Below are 25,123 nucleotides of genomic sequence, written 5' to 3'. Positions count from 1 at the left end.
ATTTAGACTCCAACACTATCGGGAGTGCCACAAGTTCCCCACCCCTGGTTCATTCCCTCAGCACTGAGAAGTAGTGCACAGTGGTGTGAGGAAAAATGTTAACTTGGCTTAGGTTTAAAAATCCCCCTTCACTGGGAGTTCCAGGAGGGGAATAGGCACCTCCTAGCTACACTCTCAGCAGCTCCCAGGATTCATTGGGGGAGGTCATGGCTCTTTAGAGCTGCATCCCAGGGCTTTAAATGTATGGTGTGAACGCAGTCTCATTGGCTGGCCAGTTTGGCCTTGTCTCACTGGAAAGTCACAAGAGGGTAAAAGCAAAACAGACTTCTCTCTCTCTCCCTCCCTCCCCCCTCACTGAAAACAAAGCACAGTAATAAAAGGAAAACAAATACTCCCAACTTGGAAACACTTTATTTTTATTCAGGCAATGGGACATGGAAAAAATATATTAGTAATCATTATTATAATCTCATTTGTGTGAGTATAACTCTTACAAATATTTACCTGACATAGAAAAGGGAAATTATCATACATATCAAATGTGTGATGGTAGCAAGTCACACCCACTGCACAAAGCAGCCCCAGCCGCAGGGCATCCTGGCCCAGGGCTGGAGACCCTTTGCTGGACGGTACAAGGGAACCAAAGTAACTGTCAGGTTAATATATCTTGGGGACTTTGTGGCAGACAAGTGTTCTCAGCAACTGTATGCTGGCAGACAGCAATAACTGGGTTTAGAGGCAGGCTCCTTTGTGCAAAGGGTTGTTTAGCTTTCACGGCAGAGAGAGAAAGGCATGCTGGGAACCAGAGACTAGCAAATTGCTTCTGTTCTGGAATTAAATCGAATCAACTGGACGATTTAACTAGTCATCAGCCAGATATAAGAGAATCATCCAGTCTGGATTTTTCTGATGCAAGGCAGCCTAATATGGAAGCACAGATTCCAAAATACACCACCAGAACCTTCCCCTCCACCCCGATTTTGAGTTCAGGACATAGGTCGCCTGCATTACATTGACCATTTGGGAGAGAATCATATACTTCTTACAGTATGGGAACAGGCTGCATCTGCCACCACCAGAACTAAGTTGCAGAAGCCATTACAAGGTCGATGAGCAACTAAAAAATAAAAGCAATCTGGGACAGTGTAGCATGGAGTAACCCAGTGCCAAAACTGTTCCTGCTAGTGAGCACAACTGCATTAGAAACTGCACCTGTCTGCTGCATAGTTTGCCTTCCATTCTTTCACCCAGTTTCCAAAGAGATGACAGGAGCATCTAGAATCCCATTAACAGGGAGGAGATTATATATTCATATTCTTCAATGTCTAGGAGCTGTTACTCACTTGGGAGGCCCTGCATTCAAGGTGCATTCTGGGAAATGTGCTCTCTCTCTGTCTCTGGGAGGGAACACTGTCCTCCCACGGCAGCATTAAAGTGCACTAACTGAAAAGATAAATTCCAGGAGGGTACCCTATGTTGGTCTGTGCCTGAACACACACAAGTGCCTTAAGAAAATGTACCGTGGCACACACCTTCTAATCTACAAGACCTTATAAAGTCTTTAAGGTGCCCTGAAGCACTGCCTTTTTCATTGCCAATCCTGGCTCACAAAGACTTGCTCTCGCACAATCCAGTAGACCCTAATTTGAATTCTACATGTGATCCACCCTCAGGAAGCAATCTAGACACCAGCCTGTGTCATGCAACAGCTGCATTAAAACTGGCCTTGTTGCGCACCCCCTCCATTGCAGCTTACTTCACATCTCACTTGTGCCTTCTCCATGCTCACTGCAACCGCATATGGCAAAGCACCTGTTTAGGTAAATGGCACCTCCTCCTGGCCCCTCTGCATCACCCATCGGCAGGTATGCACAGCAATGTCCCTTTTCATGAGGCACCAGCTCTCAAGGCAGCAAATGCAGCATCTTCTGTGGGCTGGAGCCCCACCTAGTTGCAGAACAGAGTGGCTGTTCTCAATGCCTTCTTGCAAATAAAATGGCGTGTCTAATATATATATACTGCATATGCCTCACCAATAGCAGCTGGGCTACAAAAAGTGGACAGCGGAAGTGAAGCCAAGGAGGAGACCTGGACTGGTGTGTAATGTTGGAAATGAACACATAATAGGGCCTCTGATTCCCTCTTGAGATACAGAAGGCAAGTGCATGTGCTTTTCCCTCTCCTGCAGCAGGGGGAAGATTAGTTCTGGAAAATAAGGCAGGGTGCTCACTTGAAGATGCAGATAGACAACAGGAAGTAGCAGAGCATAGTTGCTCTGGACGAGAGAGAGGGGGGTCAGTCCGCCTTTCCTAGCTTGGCAATCAGCTCATCGCAGATCTTGGTCAGTTCTTCAATTTCCTGGTTCTGAAAAACACAAAAAAAAGTAGGAAGTGAAGAGCTGCTAATGACACATTCTTAAATCTCCTTTCTTGTTGCCACCCTTGGATGCAAGAGAACGCAGAGGGTTTGGGCTGGCGAATGGGATAATGGGATAAGCCAGAGCTTTCCAAACTCTGGCTTAATGTGTGTTGCGACACATTAGCATGTTGCCTTCAGTGTGCAGTGTGCGTTTCATGTGAATGCTGCTCCTCCTGGGACTGGCAAGGGGTTAGTGCTAGTAAAACTGAATTATTGTGTCACGAAATGATGCATGTCTAAAAAGTATGTCACCAACATGAAAAGTTTGGAAAGCTCTGGTATAGGCAGTGGCCACAGTCCAGGGATGGGGAGCCTGTGATCGAGTCAACATGCTGGTGGACTCCACACAGGATTCCAATCCCTGCTGTAGAGCATTTCCATAAAAAAAAACAAAAATCAGACTTGCAAAAGTTGAAACCTGCAAAATCCAATAAGGCACCTGTAGTGCAATGGAGTTTCCTTTAAATGCTTGTGCAATCATATTTTCATATTTTCAACTAGGTCACCTTTCTGTGCCCTGGGCCACATTTGGAAACCAAAGAAACTGTTGTGAGCATCACAAAATGCCCTCAAAACAGGCAAAACATCTACACACACCCTCAACCAAATCAAACACTGACAGAAGAAGTAGCTAAGGAAACCATCCTCCAGAACAAGTCCCCAAAACTTAGTATTTGAAAAATGTTATGTACTGAGTCGAATAGGATCCAAACTGCAGCAGTCTGATTGGTCCTAGAACAATAGGATTCAATAGGCAGCAGTCTGATTGGTCCTAGAACAATGCAGCAGTATGATTGGTTGGCAGGAACCACCCAATCATGCTCCAGATAGAAGTGAATCCACAACCTGATTGGCTTACAGTAGAATTCCGGAATTAGCCAATCATGTGCAGCCCATTGTGTAAATAATGTGTAAATAATAATAAAGTGTAAATAATAATAAAGCAGATACTTTGAGGGGACTTTCATTCATTCCTCCTCACCACTATGAGCTGAATAAAGAGCATGAAATCACTTTGCGACTCTGAGTATATTTCACTGGCGACGAAGGTGGGATCCCGCTGAGCTGACTGCCACACACAGCACCGCAGCACCGCCACCTGCCGCACCGCTGCCTCGCACCGTATATTCAGGCTTCAGCTCTGGGACACAAGGAACTCAGAATGGCAACCGACAACAGCTTCTTGCCGTTCAACCCAGCATCTGGAGACTGGGAAGCGTACGCCTCCCGTTTCACCTTCCTCCTAGAAGCCAAAGGGGTCACCGATGAAGAAGACGCCAAGAAGAGGACGATATTCTTCAGCATCTGCGGAGAGGAGACGTTTGAAATCGCCCGGGCTCTCCTTGCACCTGAAGACATCGCTACTGTTCCATACAAAACAATAATGGAACAGCTGAAGGGGCACTTTTCGCTGCAGCCCTCAGTGGTGGCTCGTCGAAATGCCTTCTACACAAAGCGGCAAGCCCCTGGGGAAACCATAACTGGGTTTGTGACCTCTCTCCGCCAAGCCGCCCGGTTCTGCAACTTCTCAGAGCTGGAGAACATGCTTTGTGACCGCCTCGTCGGTGGCCTGAAGGATGAGAAGCTGCAACGACGCCTCTACGCTAAGAAGGACCTAACGTTCCAGGTCGCTCTGGAGGAGGCCCTGGCAACGGAAGCTGCCAAGAGGTTGACGCAAGAGGCACGGCCGAGCCTGCCATCCCAACCGAGGGTCCACCACGAAGACCTCACCGACGACTCAGGATCTGACAGGGAGGAGGTGCACCGAGGACAGCAGTGCACTCAAGCAGCCCACATACCACAGCTGCCTCGACGAGAAGGAGGGAACTGTGCAAGCTGCGGGGAAAGTCACGAGAGGAGGACCTGCCGTTTCCGCAACGCAGAGTGCAGGCAGTGCAGAAAATCGGGACACATCGCCCGGGTGTGTCGAGCTCGGCCCACCTGACGCTAGGCATCAGATGACCAATCCAAGAGCCCCAGGTCCCGGGGCCCAATGCACCAAGGCAACTCGACAGAACTCACAGACTTCCAGGTATACCAGTTGCCCCACCCCAACGTAGAGAAAATTTATGTAGAGGTACAGATAGAGGGGGCCCCATGCCGCATGGAGCTTGACACGGGTTCAACTCTATCCATAATCTCGGCAAGGACCTTAAGGAAACTGTGTCCTACTGGGGGTCCCAAACTTAGGCCGGCCCCATTCACCCTCCAGGACTTCCAGAAACGTAAGGTCCCCACAATGGGGGTGGGGACCTTCAGGGTGCAATACCGAGGGCGGACGTGGCAACTGGACTTGCTTGTGGTCAAGGGCCCCTACATTAGCTTACTGGGATTGGCATGGTTTGGACCACTGGGGCTAGCCGTCACTGGGGTGAACCACACTACCTTACAAGTGGACGTGGACGCCATATGTAAGGAATTTCCCGGGGTTTTCGATGGGAAATTGGGACAGTATACGGGCCCCCCCATTGCTCTACAGCTTTACCCCGCAGTACGACCTGTCAGGCTCAAGGCCCGCCGGGTCCCGTTCGCCCTAAAACCCCGTATAGACGAGGAATTGGACCGGCTCGTGGAGCAAGGAGTGCTGGAGCTGGTGCCTAATGCCCCCTGGGAAACCCCAATCATCACACCCGTCAAGCCTAATGGTTCGGTCCGCATCTGCGCAGACTACAAATGTACCATAAACAAGGCCCTCACGGCCCATGCATACCCAGTGCCAGTGGTCAGCCATGTCCTTGCCACCCTGGCTGGGTCGAAAATTTTTGGCAAGCTGGACTTGGCCCAAGCATATCAACAGCTGCCAGTAGATGAGGCCACAGCAGAGGCACAGACGATTGTGACACACAGAGGAGCGTTCAGGGTAAAGCGGCTGCAATTCGGTTTCAGTGTGGCACCAGGCATATTCCAGAATCTAATGGACTCGCTCCTTAAAGGGATTCCTGGCATCACCCCCTTCTTCGATGATGTGTTGATTGCCGGGCCCACACCAGAGGAGTTTGAGGACTGCCTCCGCACAGTTCTGCACCGTTTCCAGACGGCGGGTCTCAAGGTGAAGCGGGAAAAATGTCTACTAGGAGTGCCTCAGGTGGACTTTCTGGGATTTATGGTGGACGCAGAAGGGGTCCACCCGACTGGGGACAAGGTACGGGCCATTTGTGATGCCCCAGCGCCCAAGAGCAAGACTGAACTTCAGGCCTTCTTGGGACTATTGAACTTTTACCATTCCTTCCTTCCCCACAAGGCGGTGGTAGTGGAGCCCCTACACAGACTCCTGGACAAGCGGGCCCCTTGGGTGTGGGGCCAGGGAGGAGCTCCACCCAACATGGCGACGAAGGTAGTTACCAAGTAATTTCGCTTACCCTTATCAAAGTTTTAAGTGCTTTTAAGCAGTTTTTACCCTCCCCTGTTTTTATCCGAGAGTTTTAATGATCTGCTGGCTGTGCTGGCTTTTATCCGTGAGTTTTAAATGATCTGCTGGCTGTGCTGGCTGCCTTTTATTATCTCTTTTATTACCGCCACGGCTGCCGCCGCCCCCCTAACTGGGTGAGATAAGTGAAAGGCAGTATTCTTGTGAGGAAGACTAAAGGATTTAAGGAGTTCCCCAGCACAGTGCCCACGACGGTTCCCCTGCAAAATTGATTTATGGGCCATGGAAAACGCCCAAGAGACTCTGACGAGGCATTATCCTCTCCGAGGCCTAAGCAATCAAGGAAGGGCTTACTTAAAGGAGGGAGAGGCCCCGAGGAATGTACCTACTCAATAGCAACTCAAAATCGTTTCAATCCCCTAATTGCCCTTGAAATAACATCAAAAGATGAGGCCCCTGAGACGCTACAAATTGGAAACGCAAATGGTAACACAAATGGGGATGGTCCCTATCCAAAGGAGGTGTTGGTAGCCGAATCTGCGGACTGCTCAGGATGCGAGCAACTCCATCTAGTAATTAGAACTCTAAACTGTATATTTAAGAGAATTGACGGCCTATCCTCTCAGCTGCATAGCCTTCAGCAAAAACTGGATGACCAGCCGGTTCAGACAGCCCAAGACGGGGCAGTAGATGTTCCATTGTGCCGACAGAAAGCTCCTCCAAACACTGATCGTATGAAGAACTGCAAATACAATCTCAACCGCGCACTGAATCGCCAATCCTTGATTCTACATCCAAGGAAGATTTCCCTAACCTTCCGGGAAAGGGACCCAAGTTGGGCAACGCTAGGTAAAGGGTAAAGGTACCCCTGCCCGTACGGGCCAGTCTTGACAGACTCTGGGGTTGTGCGCCCATCTCACTTAAGAGGCCAGGGGCCAGCGCTGTCCAGAGACACTTCCGGGTCACGTGGCCAGCGTGACATCGCTGCTCTGGCGAGCCAGAGCCGCACACGGAAATGCCGTTTACCTTCCCGCTGGTAAGCGGTCCCTATTTATCTACTTGCACCCGGAGGTGCTTTCGAACTGCTAGGTTGGCAGGCGCTGGGACCGAGCAGCGGGAGCGCACCCCGCCGCAGGGATTCGAACCACCGACCTTTCGATCGGCAAGTCCTAGGCGCTGAGGCTTTAACCCACAGCGCCACCTGCGTCCCGGAATTGTTCAGTAAGTCTTGCTAAATGGTATTGAGAGAAATTGTGCAAATATGGGCATGGATCACAGAATCAGTTTTATCTAAAATAATAGTTGGCAATGTCTCCATACAAATTGTTCTTCTCATCTATTTGTATTTGTTACAAAACAAATTCGTACATTACCAAAACACATACTGCAATTGCAGCCTAACTTCTAATATGTGCTTTAATGTCTCTGACACCCTCCACACCAAAGTGCTCTGAAGTATAATGCAGAATAGCCAAGGGCAGTACCACCAAGTACATTCTCAAGTAAAAATAGCATTGCAGCATTACCAGTTTTCCTGAACTTTTCTCTACTGGCAATTCATTTTCAGACATGATTAAACTACAAGCAAGCACTCTGTTTCTGTTTTCAGTAATCTTTGGGAATCAAAATGAACTTTGAAAAAATAAGGACTAACAAATTTATTATAGCAGAGCCCTTCACAGACTCCACTCCACTTCATAATATTAAATTTGTTAAGTCTTTAAAAGAGTCAAAGGACTCTGTTTTTGCCACAACACACTAAATGGTTATCCAATGCAGGTTGAAAGTGAAGATGAAAGCTTTTGTCTATTATGCTTACCTTATACCAATTTTTTCCTCATGAAATTATCTGCACAGCAAGGCAAGTGAAGAAGAAGAAAAGATCCATATATAGCCATGTATACTTCTGCTAAGTTTCACCATGGTACCTTATGATATGGAAGAAAGTCCATATTCACATCAAGCTGGCTGTTTAAGAAAAATCAAAGCTCAATGGAGTTTCATCTAATAAAGCAAACCCACCACCTTTGTTTCTCCGACTTTCCATGTCAGACAACAGGTCCAAAGACTTGCACACCAGAGTCACTTCATGCTTCAGATTCTCATTTCTTCTTTCCATCTTCTCCCAAATCACTGTCTTCCGACTGACTACTGCTAAGGGACTAAAGAGCACCTCAGATGGCTTCTAAAACTCGAGTCATCACAAATAGATCTTTCTGCTGTGCTTCCCTTAGTCCGCCAGAACAGATATCAGAGAATAATGCTGGCTTTCCACTCTGCAAAAATCCCCTCTCTTATTATTCAGCAAAAAGTGTTTTTGAATAGTCTTGGCATTTTTCCAACGAGAGTTTTCATGGACTCCATAATTAGACCCCTCCTATTGGAGGGATTAATCAAGGAGACGGTACAACCTTCCTGTCCTGAACCACAAAAGAGGGCTGAGCTGTACACCTCATATCTGGGCCAGTCCCATAGTACCCCCACTCCTACAACTAAACACTATGATTGTGCCAGTAACTCTATGACACCCCAGGAGGAAAGAGAGCTTATCGCCTCCTTTGGAGAGTTACCAGCGATGGAACAACAAGAAATTATAAATAGGCTGGACTCACTTAAACTTCAGCTCCTAAGAGACTTCCGGAGGTGGCGCCTCCGACAATGGTGGATTCTCCCTGATTCAGGGGGAGACAGCTCCACAGAAACCGGGTCTTACCGCTGCAGCGAAGCGGGGACCCTTTCAAAAATCGCAGGCGGAAGAAGCCTGCGACCGTGGGACTCGGCAGGCACCGTTTGCGCCCCTCTGTTTGGCAAAGGAGCTCTACAAAGGGCTCCGGAGTGAGACGGGGGTTGGCGTGGTGCTGAGAGTCAATCGCTACTTCTGTGGAGTGAAGCTGCATAGCCAGAGTCGGAGAGCGCTGTCCTTTTTCCTATGCCAATTCGGATTTCAAACAACAACCCGTGAGTAGGATAATTGAAACTTGTGGATCAAAAGTATACCTTTGAATTAGAGCCGAGACGGGAAGTGTAAATAGGAAGTCCGCCTCCCGCTCTTTGTAGAAAGATCAAAGCAAAGACTTTACAAGCTAAAAGCCGTAAATTGACAGCCTGGAATTTCCTGCTCTTTTAACTACTAAATCCCCCTGACAGCAGGAGGATGGGGGAAAATAAATCGTGACTTTGCAAATCCTGCAGAGAGTAACTTAAGAAAATAAGTCTTCACTGTTCCTGACCTGGGGACGGAATGAAAGGAAAGAAACTGTCGGTGGTGCCTATAACAGGAATATAAAAAATCTGACAGAGTTCGAAGGAAAAAAAAAAAAAAAAAGTCCAATGCTGCCTTCTGCCTGATTGTTTTATATTGAAAGGAAACAAAATATCTGAAAATCGAAAGTAACTTTTATTTTCCCTTGTTGGATACACTGTAAAAATGGATGCTAAAAAGTAACCACACCCCCCAGAGGAGGTCTGCCAGTGCTTTTGTTTTATTCTATAAAGAGAACATAGCAGCTGGGAAAATCAGACTGTGGGACCAGCTTTCTGACCTTGACAGAATGATGAGAGAGGAAGTTTTATCTGCCCTGGACAAAATATATGATGTGCTGCAACAGATGGATGAGAAAGTGTCTCTTATGAATCAAGAGACGGCCTACATTTTAGCTGCAGTTAACAAGGAGGTGCCAATGGAATGTACAGTTACAGAAACTGCACAACAATCTACCCAGGATATTGACTTAGGGCAAGTGCATGAGGTTATGAATGTATCTCATAAGACACAGAGTCTTCAAGTTTTACAGGATCAGAAGCCGCAACATTGGGAGATGGAATTCGCAGGACACTGGTTAAATTGTGGACTTAAGAGAGTTATTACCTTTGGTGGGATTGTGAAACAAGTGGAAGATTATCTTTGGAATGATTACCCTTTGGATTACAAACTAGATATTGGGGAGTGCAACACTGGGGAATGGGACAACTGGATAAAAGGAGATGAAGAATTTTACTGCATAGAGTCCTCCAGAGATTGGCTCCCCAAAGAGAAAGAGAAGAAAATGCGAAAGAATACAACAGGGAACAAGGATCTATGTAACTACAAACAGAAACAAGAAAACTCGCAGAGGGGGCCTGGAGGTGACTTGAGTGCCTCAGATATTAGAACGCCGGACTGACAAGGGTTAAAGACTTAAGGACTGACATTATCCGGAACCAGGAAAAGGGACGTTGGAGAAACTTAAAATGAGAAATGCTTTTGTAATAAATTCATATTTATGGAATTAGTGTAATTCTAATGAAATACTGAGATGCCGGAAAGGAAGTAATTGGCTTTAGCAATGGTTTAAATCTAAGAATTTTAAAGATTTGAGGACAAGATAAAATTGGGGAAATAAGAATTTGTAAGAATGGGTTGATTATAAATGAAAATATGAGGTAAATATCACATGGGGACATATAACTAAGGGTAAGACAAGTGGCTATGAATTTGCTGAATTAAATTTAAAATGGAATACAAGGAGGGAGGTGAGAGGAAGTCAGGAAAATAAGTTAAAGAATGTTGAGAATTTGAAAGGAGAGATTTTTATTTTTATTTTTCTTATCTTTTTGTTTTCTGTGTGGAATTTTTGATTTTTGATTATTGTAATTTTTCTTTTTCTGTCTCTGATGTTGTTGTTTTTTTGTTATCTTTGTGGTCTTTATTCTTGAGAAAACTTGATAAAATATTATTGAAAAAAAAAAAAATAAACTTCAGCTCCTAAGTATCGCCTGTAACGGAGTTCCTATGAATAATACCCACTCTAACTTAGCGGTGCCATGCCCCATGGAAGTGGAAACAACAAACCCCCAATATCCAGCATATAAGGTGCCATCTGCATTGGATGGGAAGGTCTCACCGCTGGAGGCAGACTCTTCTCCTCCCCTTCATGCTGGTAACTCATCCCTGCTTTTAATAGACTTATCTGTTCCCTCTGAGATTAACCGATCAAAGAATGAATCTCAGGATAACACCCCCCTGGATAAATCGTCGCCCCTGCATCCCTCCATGCCGGACTTGGAATCAACATACATCGAAGACCATCCACGACCTGAGATGGTAGTGGCCACTCCAAGTCAGGCTTCTCCACCAAAAACCCAAAAATTACGTGAGGAAGACACTATAGTGTCGAGAGTCAACACAGAGTGGACTGAAGACCCAGCAGGACATATAAATCAAATGATCACAAGTGTATCAGTTAGATCCCCAAAGAGGACGGCTCCAGCGGACTTCGCAGGAGCCTCTTCAGAGCCTAGTTGGGCCCGACAGCTAAAAACGCCAAATATTATCTCTACTCACCAGGATGCTAACTCTTTTCTGCCCCCCAAAAATTCTGGCCCTTGCGATTTGATCGTGCCACAACCGGCTCGCACCAGAGCAAAAGACTCACCACAACCGGCGCACACCAGAGCAAAAGACTCACCACACCAGGACGTCAACCTTCAGCAAAGGAAAATAACAGACTTCTTTATGGGAGCGTCCTTGCTGCATAAGAGCTCCCCACAAGAATTTAAATGACGGTTAGCCGGACAACCCAAAAAACCACCAATATCGATCCTCTGTTGGAACATTGCTGGTTGGCTCAGGAAAAAATGTGACCCAGAATTCCAGTCGTATATCAATTCGTTTCATTTCATTCTATTGCAAGAAACTTGGGAGGAGGGTGAAATTGTTATAAATGGATTTGACCTACTATCTCTTCCAGCTTGCCCCTCCCAGAAAGGAGGACGGCCGAAAGGTGGTCTAGTAACTGGTATCTCACTGAAGCTGCATTTCAAATTTTCATTAGTTTTGACTGCTCCCCCCTATGCTTTATCCGGGTTGATGTCGGGAGGGGGGGGAAGTATCACTGCTAATCTCCAATGTCTACCTCCCGCCAGGGGGTTCGTCCCTTGAACTGCATGATAGATGGTAAATATTAGAAGATCATTTAATATCATGCCGAGTCAAATATTCCAATAGCCAATTCTTAATTGGGGGTGACTTTAACGCACGCATAGCAGCAAATTGGGTCGATTTAACTAAAGCTAAATGGTGGTCTGCTCCATGCCTTGATAATTATGATTTGAGACATGCCTTGAGGAGAACCTCAAAAGACTCTAAAGTAAATGAGGCTGGAGTACTTCTTTACCAAATGGCTATTCGCTTAAACCTAGTACCCCTGAATGGTTGCTGCCCTCCCGATATACCGGGGGAGTATACCCACCTAGGCATAAAATCAAACAGTGTACTAGATTACCTTTTAGCCTCGAGTGATCTGATGCCGAAAGCTCTCTTTTAAGATTGACAATATTCAGTTTAGTGACCACCTTCCACTTGCTGCTACGTTTGACCTAGACTGGCACGGGGACGAGTACAGTCATCCAACTAAATTAGATACTAACACAGAAAACCCGGTAGAGGGTATTAATACGGCATTACGAGTGAAGGGTATAAAGTGGTCTGTAACACAGGCTCAAAAATATTCTGAATTTTTTCAACAGGAGATCATACAAACCTATTCAGCCCTTGACATAACTTCATATGAACACGATCAAACTATTAATCTATTTGCCAATCTGTTGAATGACCTCACGTCATTCTTTACTGTCCCAACCCACCAGGCAAATCGGGCCCACTTCAAGACAGGTGCATTGTGGTTTAACCATAATTGCAAACAAGCCAAACAACATCTTTGTGCTATTTATAATGATTACAAATCCTCAGGGGCGATTATGCTTCCCAGGGAGTACTATCAGGCAAAATCAGCTTACAAATATGTGCAAAAAAAGGCCAAACAGGAATGGCAACTGAACCGCTGGCACGCACTTATAGCTGCCTCAAATACCCGTAATTCCTGAAAATTCTGGATGCTGGTTAACAGAAAATCTAAAAGATACCCCCTATCAGTTATTCCTGCCCCAGTTTGGGAATCCTTTTTGCCTTACCAGACCTTAATATTAATACAATCGATGGATTCTATGAGCAGCTCCCTCTTTGGCCACCCACCGACCCGGAAGAAATCCACAGACTCATTTCTAATCTCAAAGTTGGAAAAGCCCCCGGTCCTGACCTAGTCCCGGCGGAAGCTATAAAACTTCATGCAGACTGGTGGGCGAAAATCCTGGCCGTTACTTTTGATGCCGTAAACAACAGTGGGAAGGTTCCAAGAATATGGAAGGATGCGATTATTAATCCAATTCATAAAAAGGGCTCGACAGATGACCCGGGAAATTACAGGAATATTAGTTTATTGTCAATAATTGGGAAAATATATGCACGGTTCTTGTTAACTAAGCTTACTAAGTGGGCCGAAGAGAACAACCTGATTGGGCCTGAACAGGCTGGTTTTAGACCGAATCAGTCAGCGGTTGATCATGTCTTAGTTTTATACCACCTTGCCCGGAAATATTCCACCCCAAATAGAGGCCAACTTTGTGCGGCCTTTATTGATTTAAAGGCCGCTTTTGACAGCATCCCCAGAGGATTACTTTGGGGGAAATTAGCACGATGGGGAAAAGACAAAAGACTTTTGTGGCTAATAACTAAATTGCATGACGGCTCGGCCGCCAGGGTGAGAATCACTCCGGCCGGCGACCTCTCAAATTCAGTAACCATCAATAGAGGTGTTCGTCAAGGATGTATCCTTGCGCCGACCCTTTTTAATCTATTTATAAGTGATATGAGGGTGCCTCTGATAGATTCTCAAGAAACGATCCACGCCCCCCGTCTTGCCCAATATCGTTGCCCCCTTCTACTCTACGCAGACGACGCAGTGATCCTATCTTTTTCAAGAGTTGGCCTTAGGAGGGCATTAAAAATTTTCGATGTTTACTGCAAATCAAATTTTCTTACAATTAATCATGCCAAGTCCAAAGTCCTAATTTTCACTAAGAGTCGAAAAACCTATAATTGGAGAATAGACAGAAAAGCCATTGACCAAGTCTTTAAATTTCAATACTTGGGAGTCCTTCTCCAACACAACATGGGCTGGAAGGTCCATCTTGCATATGTATTAAATAGAGCTAAAGCCCTTTCCTTTGCGCTACTGCGTTTTTTCTTTTCAGATGGGGCTTTCCATATTCCATCAGTGTTAAAAGTTTTCAAGGCAAAGGTGATTGCAACAATAGCATATGCAATTCCAATATGGGGGTCTTTTGTTAATCTAACCCAATTGGAGGTAATCCAAAACCAGCTTCTAAGAAGCTTGCTAAAATTACCCAGCTGTGTAAGCAATACTGCTATACGACTCGGACTAAATGTTACATCTCTAGAAACCACATTATGGAAATGCATCCTCTGTTACTGGTTGGCATTATGGCATAAACTTCCATATCTCCACTTGATACAGTGTCTCTGGAGAGATGACTTCCCTAGCCCTTGGGCAAAAATAATACATGGGAAACTTGTGTCCTTAGGATTATCTCCATCTGAACTACTAAAATTGGATTTAATCTCTGCCAAGAGAATTATAACTCACAAATTAGAGGAGATGGATTTACAATTTAATATTGCGACAGGTGGTGGCATCTGTTCGCCAATAAACCTTGGCTTAACACCTCCAACGAAACTTCCATCTTATTTAACTACCTTATCTGTGGTGATGCACAGGTAAAAGGTAAAGGTAAAAGTACCCCTGCCCGTACGGGCCAGTCTTGACAGACTCTGGGGTTGTGCGCCCATCTCACTTAAGAGGCCAGGGGCCAGCGCTGTCCGGAGACACTTCCGGGTCACGTGGCCAGCGTGACATCGCTGCTCTGGCGAGCCAGAGCCACACACGGAAACGCCGTTTACCTTCCCGCTGGTAAGCGGTCCCTATTTATCTACTTGCACCCGGAGGTGCTTTCGAACTGCTAGGTTGGCAGGCGCTGGGACCGGGCAGCGGGAGCGCACCCCGCCGCAGGGATTCGAACCGCCGACCTTTCGATCGGCAAGTCCTAGGCGCTGAGGCTTTAACCCACAGCGCCACCTGCGTCCCTTCTAAAGGCTAGATTCAATGTTTTCCCATCAAATGTGTTGGGTAACAGACTCTCCAACGGACAGATCTCACTCCTCTGTGACTGTAAAAGTGGATCTATAGAATCGTTATATCATATAATCTTCTGTTGTCCATTACATTCGGCTTTACGGTCCAAGTTTCTGGCCCCATATTTATCGAGAATTGCTGACAGACCTTAGGAAGCCCAAATAATATACTTATTAAACGACGAAGACACAAGTAGATCCCTTGCAGTCGCTAGATACCTGATTAATGTCTTATTTCAAAAGAGGAGAAATGGATCACTGTATGACTCTGACAGCTTAGCTAAACTTAAGAACCATCAATAAGTGCCAGAACTAAGACGCATATCTCCCAAAATCCGAGGGATTTGAATTTCGGTTTACATAGAGGGAGCTTATTGTGTATAGTGTTTACTTAACTGAAGTAAAATTGTTTTTATATGGGTGTTTTAACTTGGATTTTAACTGTTTAAATTGTATTGTTTATGGATAAATTTTGATGTATTGTTTTCGATATGGGCCAATGGCCGTAATAAATCAAAGTGAACTGAACTGAACTGGGTGTGGGGCCAGCGCCAGGAGGCCGCATTCCAGGCAGTCAAGGACTTGCTTGTCTCAAACTCGGTCTTGGCACACTTCGACGAGAGGCTGCCAGTGGTGCTAGCAAGCGATGCCTCGCTCTATGGCATTGGCGCTGTCCTGGGACACCAATTCCCGGATGGAAGAGAGGTACCGGTGGCATACTTTTCCCAGACACTCAACGCAACCGAGCGGAACTACTCACAAATCGACAAGGAGGGTCTGACAATCGTGAAGGGAGTAAAAAAATTCCATGATTTCTTGTACGGGCGGCCCTTCACCGTGGTGACTGACCACAAGCCGTTGCTTGGCTTGTTTGCCCCCGAAAAGCAGACCCCCCAAGTGCTGTCTCCTCGCGTCCTCAGGCGTTGTGCGCTGTGAAGGTTTGGAATTCTCCTGACGTAAATGCAGTCCCGTTCACCGTGTTGACTGACCACAAGCTGTTGCTTGGCTTGTTTGCGACTCTGAGTATATTTCATAACCCAAACAGATTCAGGAGTACAGATTACTGTATATCATCGTCAGGATTGTACCACCCTTCAGTATATAAGGCTCCCCCAACCCAGAAGAAAATATTAAAAATATAGGACAAATGAAGCACAATAGAAATATTGTATAAACACAATAAATGAACCAGGCCATTGAACAATTAAGAAGAATAAAAAATAGCAATATCACAAGATCAGGAGAATACTGAAAACTCAATGTACATTTTGCTGTCCGTGTTAAAGGAATTTCAAGCAGCATGTGGTAGATTCAGACAATTTGCTCTTTTCTTTGCAGCAGGAAAAAGATAAGAGAGGCTCCTTCACCTTTTGCTGGAGGGCCCTCTCCAGAGACTCCACCTTCATTTGTTCTTTTCGGAGCCCAGCGTGAAGAGCTGCACTCTCCGCTTTGGCCTTGTTGCGCACCTGAGCAATTTCTTCATTGGCTCTGCATTGAAGGGGGAAGACAGCAAGAGAAACAGAGATGCAAATAAGGTTCATCTTCTGGATGGCCCTTGAGAGTGACAGTATTGTGCTCAGCCAGGCTGTAATGAAAATGTCCTTAGCAGAGAAAACTGACTCTCAGTTTGTGGGTGAAGGCTTTCAACTGCAGGATTTGCTGTCCGCAATATAGCAGCCCACTGTTGATATTATTCATGATGCGCTGCAATCCTTTGGCAGTGGAGGCTGGTCCATTGCAGCAAACAGGTAGCTCTGCCCTCAGACAGCTGCCACCTGCCTGCTTTCCGAGCCTCCTCTGCCTTAAGTCTCAGTGTTTCCCTGTGTAGAACCCAGCATGGAGGAGGATGGGGACAAAACTAAAATTACCTAGCTCTGCTTGTCGCTGACTCTGGCTGCACCAGCTGTTGTTCACTTTGCTTCCATCTTATCACTCCCCAAAGGGCATCAGCCACCACTGATCCTTCAACTGCTTATTATTCCTGAAACTTGAGCTTGTACTTGTATATTCTGTTGCAGGCAAAGACGCTTTTGCTCCCCATCCCCCCTTAAATCAAGACACCATGAGAACCTTCCTCTGGCCTCCCTTGCTTCCCCTTCTCCTCCTCCAGCACACCCACAGGGAGGAATCTGGAAGCTTTCACTCCCGCTTTCTGTTAACCACAGTTCAGTGTTGCCATTCTCTCTTTCCTTAAAAGCCAAAAATTCCTTACTTGTCCAACTTCTCTTCAGCATGGATTTTCAAGGCCTGGTACCGCTGCTCTTCTTGCTTGACCCGAGTGAGATAATCCTGAGCACACTTCTTCAATGCGTCCTCATTCTAGAAGACAAAAGTTAGAGGAAGATGCAAAAGGTTTAGCAACAAAAAGATGCAAGTGTGCCAGCTAGCAGAGCATCAAGATGGAGAAGCTAGCAAAGTTCTCCAGAGCTGAACTTGGGGAAAGTGCTTCAGAGGCTTCTTAAAGTCCATAGGGAAATAGCATTCAAGCTTCATGAGCCTCTAAATTCTTCTCCAGCGTGGACTGAAATCTGACCTGGAGCAGAATTGTTGGCTTCCTGATACTGCCCCATTGGGGAAAATCTGAATCGCCTGTTGCCATGTGATGTCAGGAAACAGACTGGTGGAGGCCCACACCTATCGGTCAAAAGGGGTGCACAGAGGGTGGGCCAGTTCCGGATCCAGCCCTCCAATGGAGATTATACATTCATCAAAATGAATGCACCCATTTGGATAATGAATATTAAAGAATACACCTTCATAAACTAGGTGTTTTTTAAAAAGATATGAGACTTTGCAAGAGGCTTAATCCATAAATCCTTGACTAACACAGGGGAATAAATGCAATAATATATGAGAGGGATTATTTCCTCTGCTAAAATATGGCAATTGTGCAGTTGATTGTCGGCTGCTGTGGTGATCGGACAGTGGCTTTGGCGAGGTATGCGATTGGCAGTGGCGGTCAGGTGGGTGAGTGATTGTCTGCAACCCCCCCCCCAAAAGCTAAACAACTGTGCCCCCCCCAAAAAAGTTTAACAGCTCTGGACAATCTCCCACCATTTCCTTAATTTGGAGTCCCCCAAAATAGGGGTCGTCTAATCCATGTAGAATACTCCCCCGTGTATTAGACGACCCCTATTTTGGGGGACTCCAAATTAAGGAAATGGTGGGAGATTTAATATAATTTACGGTAATTTCACTTGATAAGTAAAATGTGTTTAAAATTGCCTAGAAATCATTAAAAATGCTTACCAAGTACTTGCAGATTTACTATAAATTATTATTATTGTTAATAATAATAGTAATAGTAATAGTAATAATAATAATAATAATAATAATAATAATAATAATAATAAGGCATTCCTGACATTCTCAGAAGGTAAAATTAAAATCCTTTGGGTTTTTTTGGTTTTCCAAAAGCAGATTATGTGCTTCTTCCTCAGACATAGACTTACTGAATATTGTCCAATCACAAAAAGAATAGCAGATTTGAATCATACCCAGAAACATACTTTTAAGATGCATCACTGAAGAAATTTGCAAAAATTCAATTTCACCCCGAAAAAAGATACGCCCTCCTGCATCAGGGTACCTGTGGCCCTTCAGAAATTGCTGCATTCAAACTCCCATCAGCCCAGCCAGCAGGGCCAATGGTTAGGGGTCCAGGAACTTCTGGAGCCCACAGGTCCCCCACCTCTGGCCTACAGCAGATAAGGCAGGGATTCTGAACTGCAGGTAAGGAGGAGAAAGGGCCTTTTTATGCAGAAAAAGGACCTTCTTAAAGCCTTCCAGGGCCCCCTTCAGGTTCTCATATCTCCTGAACAGGTCGGAAAGGGACCGTTCCACAGAATTCAGGTCAGACAGAGCCTGCTCCTTCTCCATCGTCAGTTGCTGAAGACTCTTCTGGGATGCCATGTTTGTCCTCTGTTCATCCTCTGTGGATTCAAATGAAAAGGAGAACATTAAGCCTACCTGGAAAGTAGCAGTTGGGCGTTCCCTTCTTCCCCAGCTGTGATTCCTAACGGAGAAGACAGTGCTAAACAGCAGCGCCGGAGGGCAGCTTTTCCTGTGTTCAAGAGCTCCGCCAAAGGTTTAGTTCACCCTTCACTGACCTGGCACCCTCAAGAGGTTTTGGACCACAACTCCCATTAGTGACTGAAGGTTGGCCAAGGCTGAACTAAATGGAGAGGGGTTGGTGTTCAAAACCTCTGAAGGGCACCAGGTTGGGGAAGGCTAACTTAATTCCAAATTCAGGTAGGTAGATGTGTTGGTCTGATGTAGTGAAAATAAAAAAAAATTGTCCAGTAGCACCTTATAGACCAACTAAGTTTGTTCTGGTATAAGCTTTTGTGTGCATACACACTTCTTCAGATACCAATTCCAAATGGAGAAGTATCCTGTCCTTGATATCTGCTATTTCCCACCAATTAGCCAATATTTTTAAAGAGAGTGCTGTTGTGCTCTGTTCTGCCTCTGCGGAGCCAGGGAACCAGGTGCAGGGCCTTCTTGGTAGTGGCGCCCACCCTGTGGAATGCCCTCCCATCAGATGTCAAACACATAAACAACCCCACAACTTTCTGAAGACCTCTGAAGGCAGCCTTGTATCCAGACGTTTTTAATATTTGATGTTTGCTGCGTTTTTATTATGCTGGAAGCCGCCCAGAGTGGCTGGGGCCACCCAGTCTGATGGGAGGGGTACAAATAAAAAAAATATTATTATTATGGGCATCTGGTTGGCCACTGTGAGAACAGGGTGCTGGACTAGATGGGCCTTGGGCTAATCTATCTGGCTCTTATGTTCTTATCATGCTTGCAGCATTTACACGGAGACTTGACTATAACTGCTTCTCCAAGCGCTGACCAGACTCCAAGCTACCACTTGAAAACTTGGCACGTCGTGTCACAGACACAGACATTGCATTGAAACTGCATTTGTGAACAGCCCTGAGATCTATGGGTATAGACAGGGTGGTATACAAATTTAATAAAATGAATAAATAAAGATATGCCTCCTGCACATTTATGGCCTGGATTAGCTGGAGGGGATGATCTGTAGAGGGTGAGGCACAGCTTTCTTGTCCCTTCTACCCACAAAGCCATGGCTTACCTATCATCTGGGCAATGGTCTTCTCGTATTCAGCCACAATCTTCCTAAACAGAAAAGTCAGGAAACAGCACACAAGAATCAGAATTGCTCACTTCTTGCTTCGATGAACCAGCTCCACCCACTCATCCTAGTGTGGGATGCCTTTTACATTATTTCATCCTTATGCAAGACAGACAGACAGCCATCACTCAAAGTTTCTCTTCTGCAGGCATCTTAAGATGTATGCAAACTTGAGAATGGTTACATGCACACCCATTTCACTGCATAGACCTGTTTGGCTTCCAGAACTCTTTCCAAAAATGTAGGTAAAGAAAACTGACACCTTTTTTGATTTGGGTGCTTTTTTGTTAACATCCAAACAAACAAACAAACAAACAAACAAACAAACAACTATGTACAAATTTATTCCATTTGTATCCTGTTCTTTCTCCTAATATGGTACACACAAAGGTCCTGCTCTTTTATCTTCACAACCACCCTGTAAGGTAGGCAGGTTGGACTGAGAGGAACAAGCTGATGATCACCCAGGAAGTCTTGTGGCTGAGTGGAGATTGACTTGGGGTCTTCCCTGCCCAGGTCAAATTCCTAGGCCAGGGATGACTTTTTTCATTCGGGGGCCACACTTGCCCTTGACCAATCCGCCAGAGGCTGCATGCCAATGGGCAGCTGCGGATAAAAGTGGATGTTGCCTTTCTACACACTTAAGAGAACATGTCATTGTACTCTTTTTGGTGCCTGCGAAAAACATTTTTGTTTAGACACAATACCCAAATATAGATAATGTTAATATGTATTCTAATATGTTTTTAGTTTATCAGTGATTTTTTTTTAACATTTTAAATACTTATTCTTAACTGTTTTTACTAGTAATTTTATTCGTTTATTATTTTGAAAACAGTTTTCAGGGTATTTTGTTTGTTTTTACATTCAATTGGTATATAAATTTTATGAAATAATAAAATTATACACACCCACACGTACATCAGCTGAGGTAGGGGGCTATCACTCTCCTTGCTCATCAAATGACTGATCAAACTACAGGACAGGGGGCAATTTACGTCCCCACCAGGGCCCTGGGCTGGATGGAGAGAGTTACCTCATTTCCAGAACCTCTTGCCGGCTTCCTTCATATTTCCACTTCCAATCGTTTGCTTCAATCTCTTTGGAGATGATCTACAAAACATGGAAACAAGGAACATCATTTAGCTTTCCATTTCAAAACCCTCCTAACTGTAAAAAGTAATGTGTGAAGCCACTACGAGGCATTTCAAAAATACCTAATGGGACAGCACAGAAGGCACATATCAGGAGTGGTTAGGCGCAAATGTAAAAACTTTGCCTGCCATTTTTAAATTGTCATGGCACCCCTTTCTATGGGCAAGAAGGGTCACTTCATCCATACCTGTCTAGTAGCTTGCATGTAAACATCACCCACCCAGACTAGGAGGACCCCCTGGCAGGCCTGGACCCCAGCACATCTGAGGTACTAGCGGACTTTGGACAAGGCTACCTTCCGCTTTCACATGCTCAGGCTCAGGCCCAGACTGCGGTTCTCTCATTTCCAGAGGGCAGAACAGTGAGAAAGAGCTAGAGCAGGCTCTTGGCATTTATTGCCAGTCCTGGCCACTGATACTGCCTGCCAGTCAGAGGAGCTGATGTCCTTGTCTGTGTTTGAAGAGGCTGTAAAGCCTGAGTGCTCTGTAGCTCACAGGGTTTGACCTCAGATCAGACGATTCCTGGTTGAAAACCCTGATCCCTTGCACACCATACAATGAGGTGGGCAAGCTTTTCTCTTAGGGTGGCCTTTGCAGACCTGGAACGCAGCTTCAACCCAAACATACATTTGGGGACCCATTTCTGAATTTTTAAATAATCTACTTGCATAGTGGCAGTGCTGCTCCTGTGACTCGCCCTCGGTCATGCTGTGATGTCCTGGCAGTGGGTGCCGACCCAAGAGTTTGAAGGCCAGTGCCTCAGGGGCAGTCTGTGGGGGGGGGGGCAGCACATTCTCTCTCTGCCTTTCCTTTCTCATTCCCTCTTCCTCCCAGGAGAGGGACTGATCACTCACAGATGTCTTTGGCTTTTAGGCCTGAGGCTGCAGGTTGCCCATCCCTGCTTTTTAAAAACAGATGGCTCTATAGCCCATTTCTACCTCAACATTTTGTAACTGATTTTAAAAGTAATTTATCATTCTTAGTGACAAAGCACTGTTCTCAAACATAACCCCACTGGAATTGCAACAACAGAGATCGTTCTGTGTGCAACTTAAGGGTTAATCCTGTAAGTGTTAAAGTCAGCTAGACAAGAGGGGGAGGGGGGTGTTGCTCAGCAACCAGTTGGAATGGTATGATTTTCACCCAACTGGCTGTGTCGTTTCCTGTCTATGTTTAGTTGAATGTCTCCCTGCTATGTACAAGGCCTGAAATAAGAATGATAACACCTCTCTCAAATTATATAGTTTTCTGTTCAGTTTCCTCAGTAAACTGTTATCGGGATTTCTTTAGAACTCAAAGGCAAAAACTTACTAATGACAGAAGGCAACCAAAGACGTTTTTCGAGATGGTGGACAATTTTGACCTGATAGACATTTGGAGATTGAAGAATCCAATGGAGAAAGATTTTACATTTTTTTCAGATGCAAATCTATTGTGCAGTCGTCTAGATAATATATGGTTAACTAAAGACTTGACTCCAAGAGTGACTAAATCTGAAATTTGCCCAAGGACTTGTTCCAATCATAATGCTGTGTTGACAGAGTTAAAATTGTCTCTACAGAGTTCTTTTAGATGGCAGATGAATGATGCTTTACTGAGAAATGATTTGATTGTAAATAAAGCTCAGAAGACCCTAAAGGACTATTTTGAGTTGAATTTGAATCCTGGAATTGAAACAAGGGTCGTATGGGATGCAAGTAAAGTGGTATTGTGAGGTTTTTTGATTCAACAGAATTCTATCAGGAAGAAAACACAGAATGAGCAAAAGGAAAAAATTCTGTCTCAATGAAAGGTGAAAGAGAAAAAACTGAGATGCAACCCAAAAAATCAACAGATTCAAAAGGAAATTAAGGCATTACAATCTTAGACTTCACAAATAGTCAACCAAAAAATTGAATGGAAAATTAAATTGATGAAACAAAAGACTTTTGAATTGGCAAATAAATGCGGAAAATTACTGGCTCGGCAATTGAAAAAGAGACAGAAGGAGAGTATACAATAATTAATATTAATTAATTAATTAATAATTAATATTAAGAATATTGAGAACCCAGCAGAGATTAGAAAATGTTTTCAAAAGTACTACAAGCAACTTTACAAAAAGGAAAAAGAAGAAAAGGAAAAAATGGAACAGTTTCTGGACAAAAATGGATTGCAGAAAAGAGCCTACTAAATGAATGGATTACAAGACAAGAAGTTGAAGGGGCAATTGCCCAAATGAAAATAGGCAAAGCACCGGGACCTTAACATCCAAGTATTATAAAATATTTAAGGATTGGTTGATACAACCTTTGATGGATGTTTGTAACAAAATATTACAGGGGGACAAAGCACCCGAGTCCTGGAAAGAGGCATTCATCACTCTGATACCCAAACCAGACACAAATAGAGCTCAAGTAAAGAATTACCGTACCGACCAATTTCTTTGTTGAATGTGGATTATAAAATATTTGCAAATATTTTGGCTACAAGATTGAAGAAGGTTTTGAATAAGCACATACATAAAGATCAATCAGGCTTCCTACCTGAGAGGCATATGAAAGATAATATTAGGAACATAGTGGATGTGTTGGAAAGATTAGAGGTAAAAAGGAAAACTAAAGCAATGTTAATGTTTATTGATTCAGAGAAAGCCTTTGATAATGTTTCTTGGAGCTTTATGAAGCAGAACTTATGTAATATGGGAGTCGGTCAAAACTTTTAAAATGGTATTAATGCAATTTACTTTGAGCAGAAAGCAAAAATTATAATTAACAATGTGGTCTTAGAAGAAATTAGGATTGAAAAGGGAACCCCCCCCCTGCTTTTTATTTCTGTCCTAGAGGTGCTGTTGAACATGATATGGAAGGATGAGGAAGTTAAGGGCATAGTAGTGGGAACTAAATAATATAAGTTAAAAACCTTTGCTGATGATTTGGTATTCATAGAATCATAGAATCATAGAGTTGGAAGAGACCACAAGGGCCATCGAGTCCAAGCCCCTGCCAAGCAGGAAACACCATCAGAGCACTCCTGACATATGGTTGTCAAGCCTCTGCTTAAAGACCTCCAAAGAAGGAGACTCCACCACACTCCTTGGCAGCAAATTCCACTGTCGAACAGCTCTTACTGTCAGGAAGTTCTTCCTAATGTTTAGGTGGAATCTTTTTTCTTGTAGTTTGGAACCATTGCTGCGTGTCCGCTTCTCTGGAGCAGCAGAAAACAACCTATCTCCCTCCTCTATGTGACATCCTTTTATATATTTGAACATGGCTATCATATCACCCCTTAACCTCCTCTTCTCCAGGCTAAACATGCCCAGCTCCCTTAGCCGTTCCTCATAAGGCATCGTTTCCAGGCCTTTGACCATTTTGGTTGCCCTCCTCTGGACACGTTCCAGTTTGTCCATGTCCTTCTTGAACTGTGGTGCCCAGAACTGGACACAGTACTCCAGGTGAGGTCTGACCAGAGCAGAATACAGTGGCGCTATTACTTCCCTTGATCTAGATGCTATACTCCTATTGATGCAGCCCAGAATTGCATAGGCTTTTTTAGCTGCCGCGTCACACTGTTGGCTCATGTCAAGTTTGCGGTCAACCAAGACTCCTAGATCCTTTTCACATGTACTGCTCTCAAGCCAGGTGTCACCCATCTTGTATTTGTGCCTCTCATTTTTTTTGCCCAAGTGCAATACTTTACATTTCTCCATGTTAAAATTCATCTTGTTTGTTTTGGCCCAGTTCTCTAATCTGTCAAGGTCGTTTTGAAGTGTGATCCTGTCCTGTGGGGTGTTAGCCACCCCTCCCAGTTTGGTGTCATCTGCAAATTTGATCAGGATGCCCTTGAGTCCATCATCCAAGTCGCTGATAAAGAGTCGTTGATATTGACTTTACAGGACCCTGAGATCAGTGCAATCAAGCACTGAAGATAATTCAAGAGTTCAGACAAGTTGCAGGTTTCAAATTGAATAAGAAATAGAAAAAAAATTAACGATACATGAATAACTTAATTTA

The 25,123-nt window shown here is 44.7% G+C and overlaps 1 protein-coding gene across 5 annotated transcripts in view; it reads right to left on the bottom strand.

Moving 5' to 3' along the window:
• Positions 1-399: 399 nt before the first annotated feature.
• The window catches only part of TACC1 (transforming acidic coiled-coil containing protein 1), a 100,954-nt gene continuing 76,230 nt past the window's right edge, over positions 400-25,123 (bottom strand). For all 5 annotated transcript variants that reach the window (XM_079954975.1, XM_079954972.1, XM_079954974.1 and 2 more), the window contains 6 exons: positions 21,014-21,090; positions 19,918-19,961; positions 18,585-18,745; positions 17,026-17,132; positions 16,181-16,301; positions 400-2,364 (listed from right to left, as the gene is read on the bottom strand). In XM_079954975.1, coding sequence (XP_079811101.1) covers positions 2,296-2,364; positions 16,181-16,301; positions 17,026-17,132; positions 18,585-18,745; positions 19,918-19,961; positions 21,014-21,090 — 579 coding nt within the window. In that variant the 3' untranslated portion in view covers positions 400-2,295. The remainder of the gene's footprint in view (positions 2,365-16,180; positions 16,302-17,025; positions 17,133-18,584; positions 18,746-19,917; positions 19,962-21,013; positions 21,091-25,123) is intronic.

This window comes from Podarcis cretensis (assembly GCF_951804945.1).
Source record: "Podarcis cretensis genome assembly, chromosome: 15".
Lineage (NCBI taxonomy): Eukaryota > Metazoa > Chordata > Lepidosauria > Squamata > Lacertidae > Podarcis > Podarcis cretensis.
Note: the sequence above shows the minus strand (reverse complement) of the source record. Positions and strands in the feature narration are given on the sequence as shown.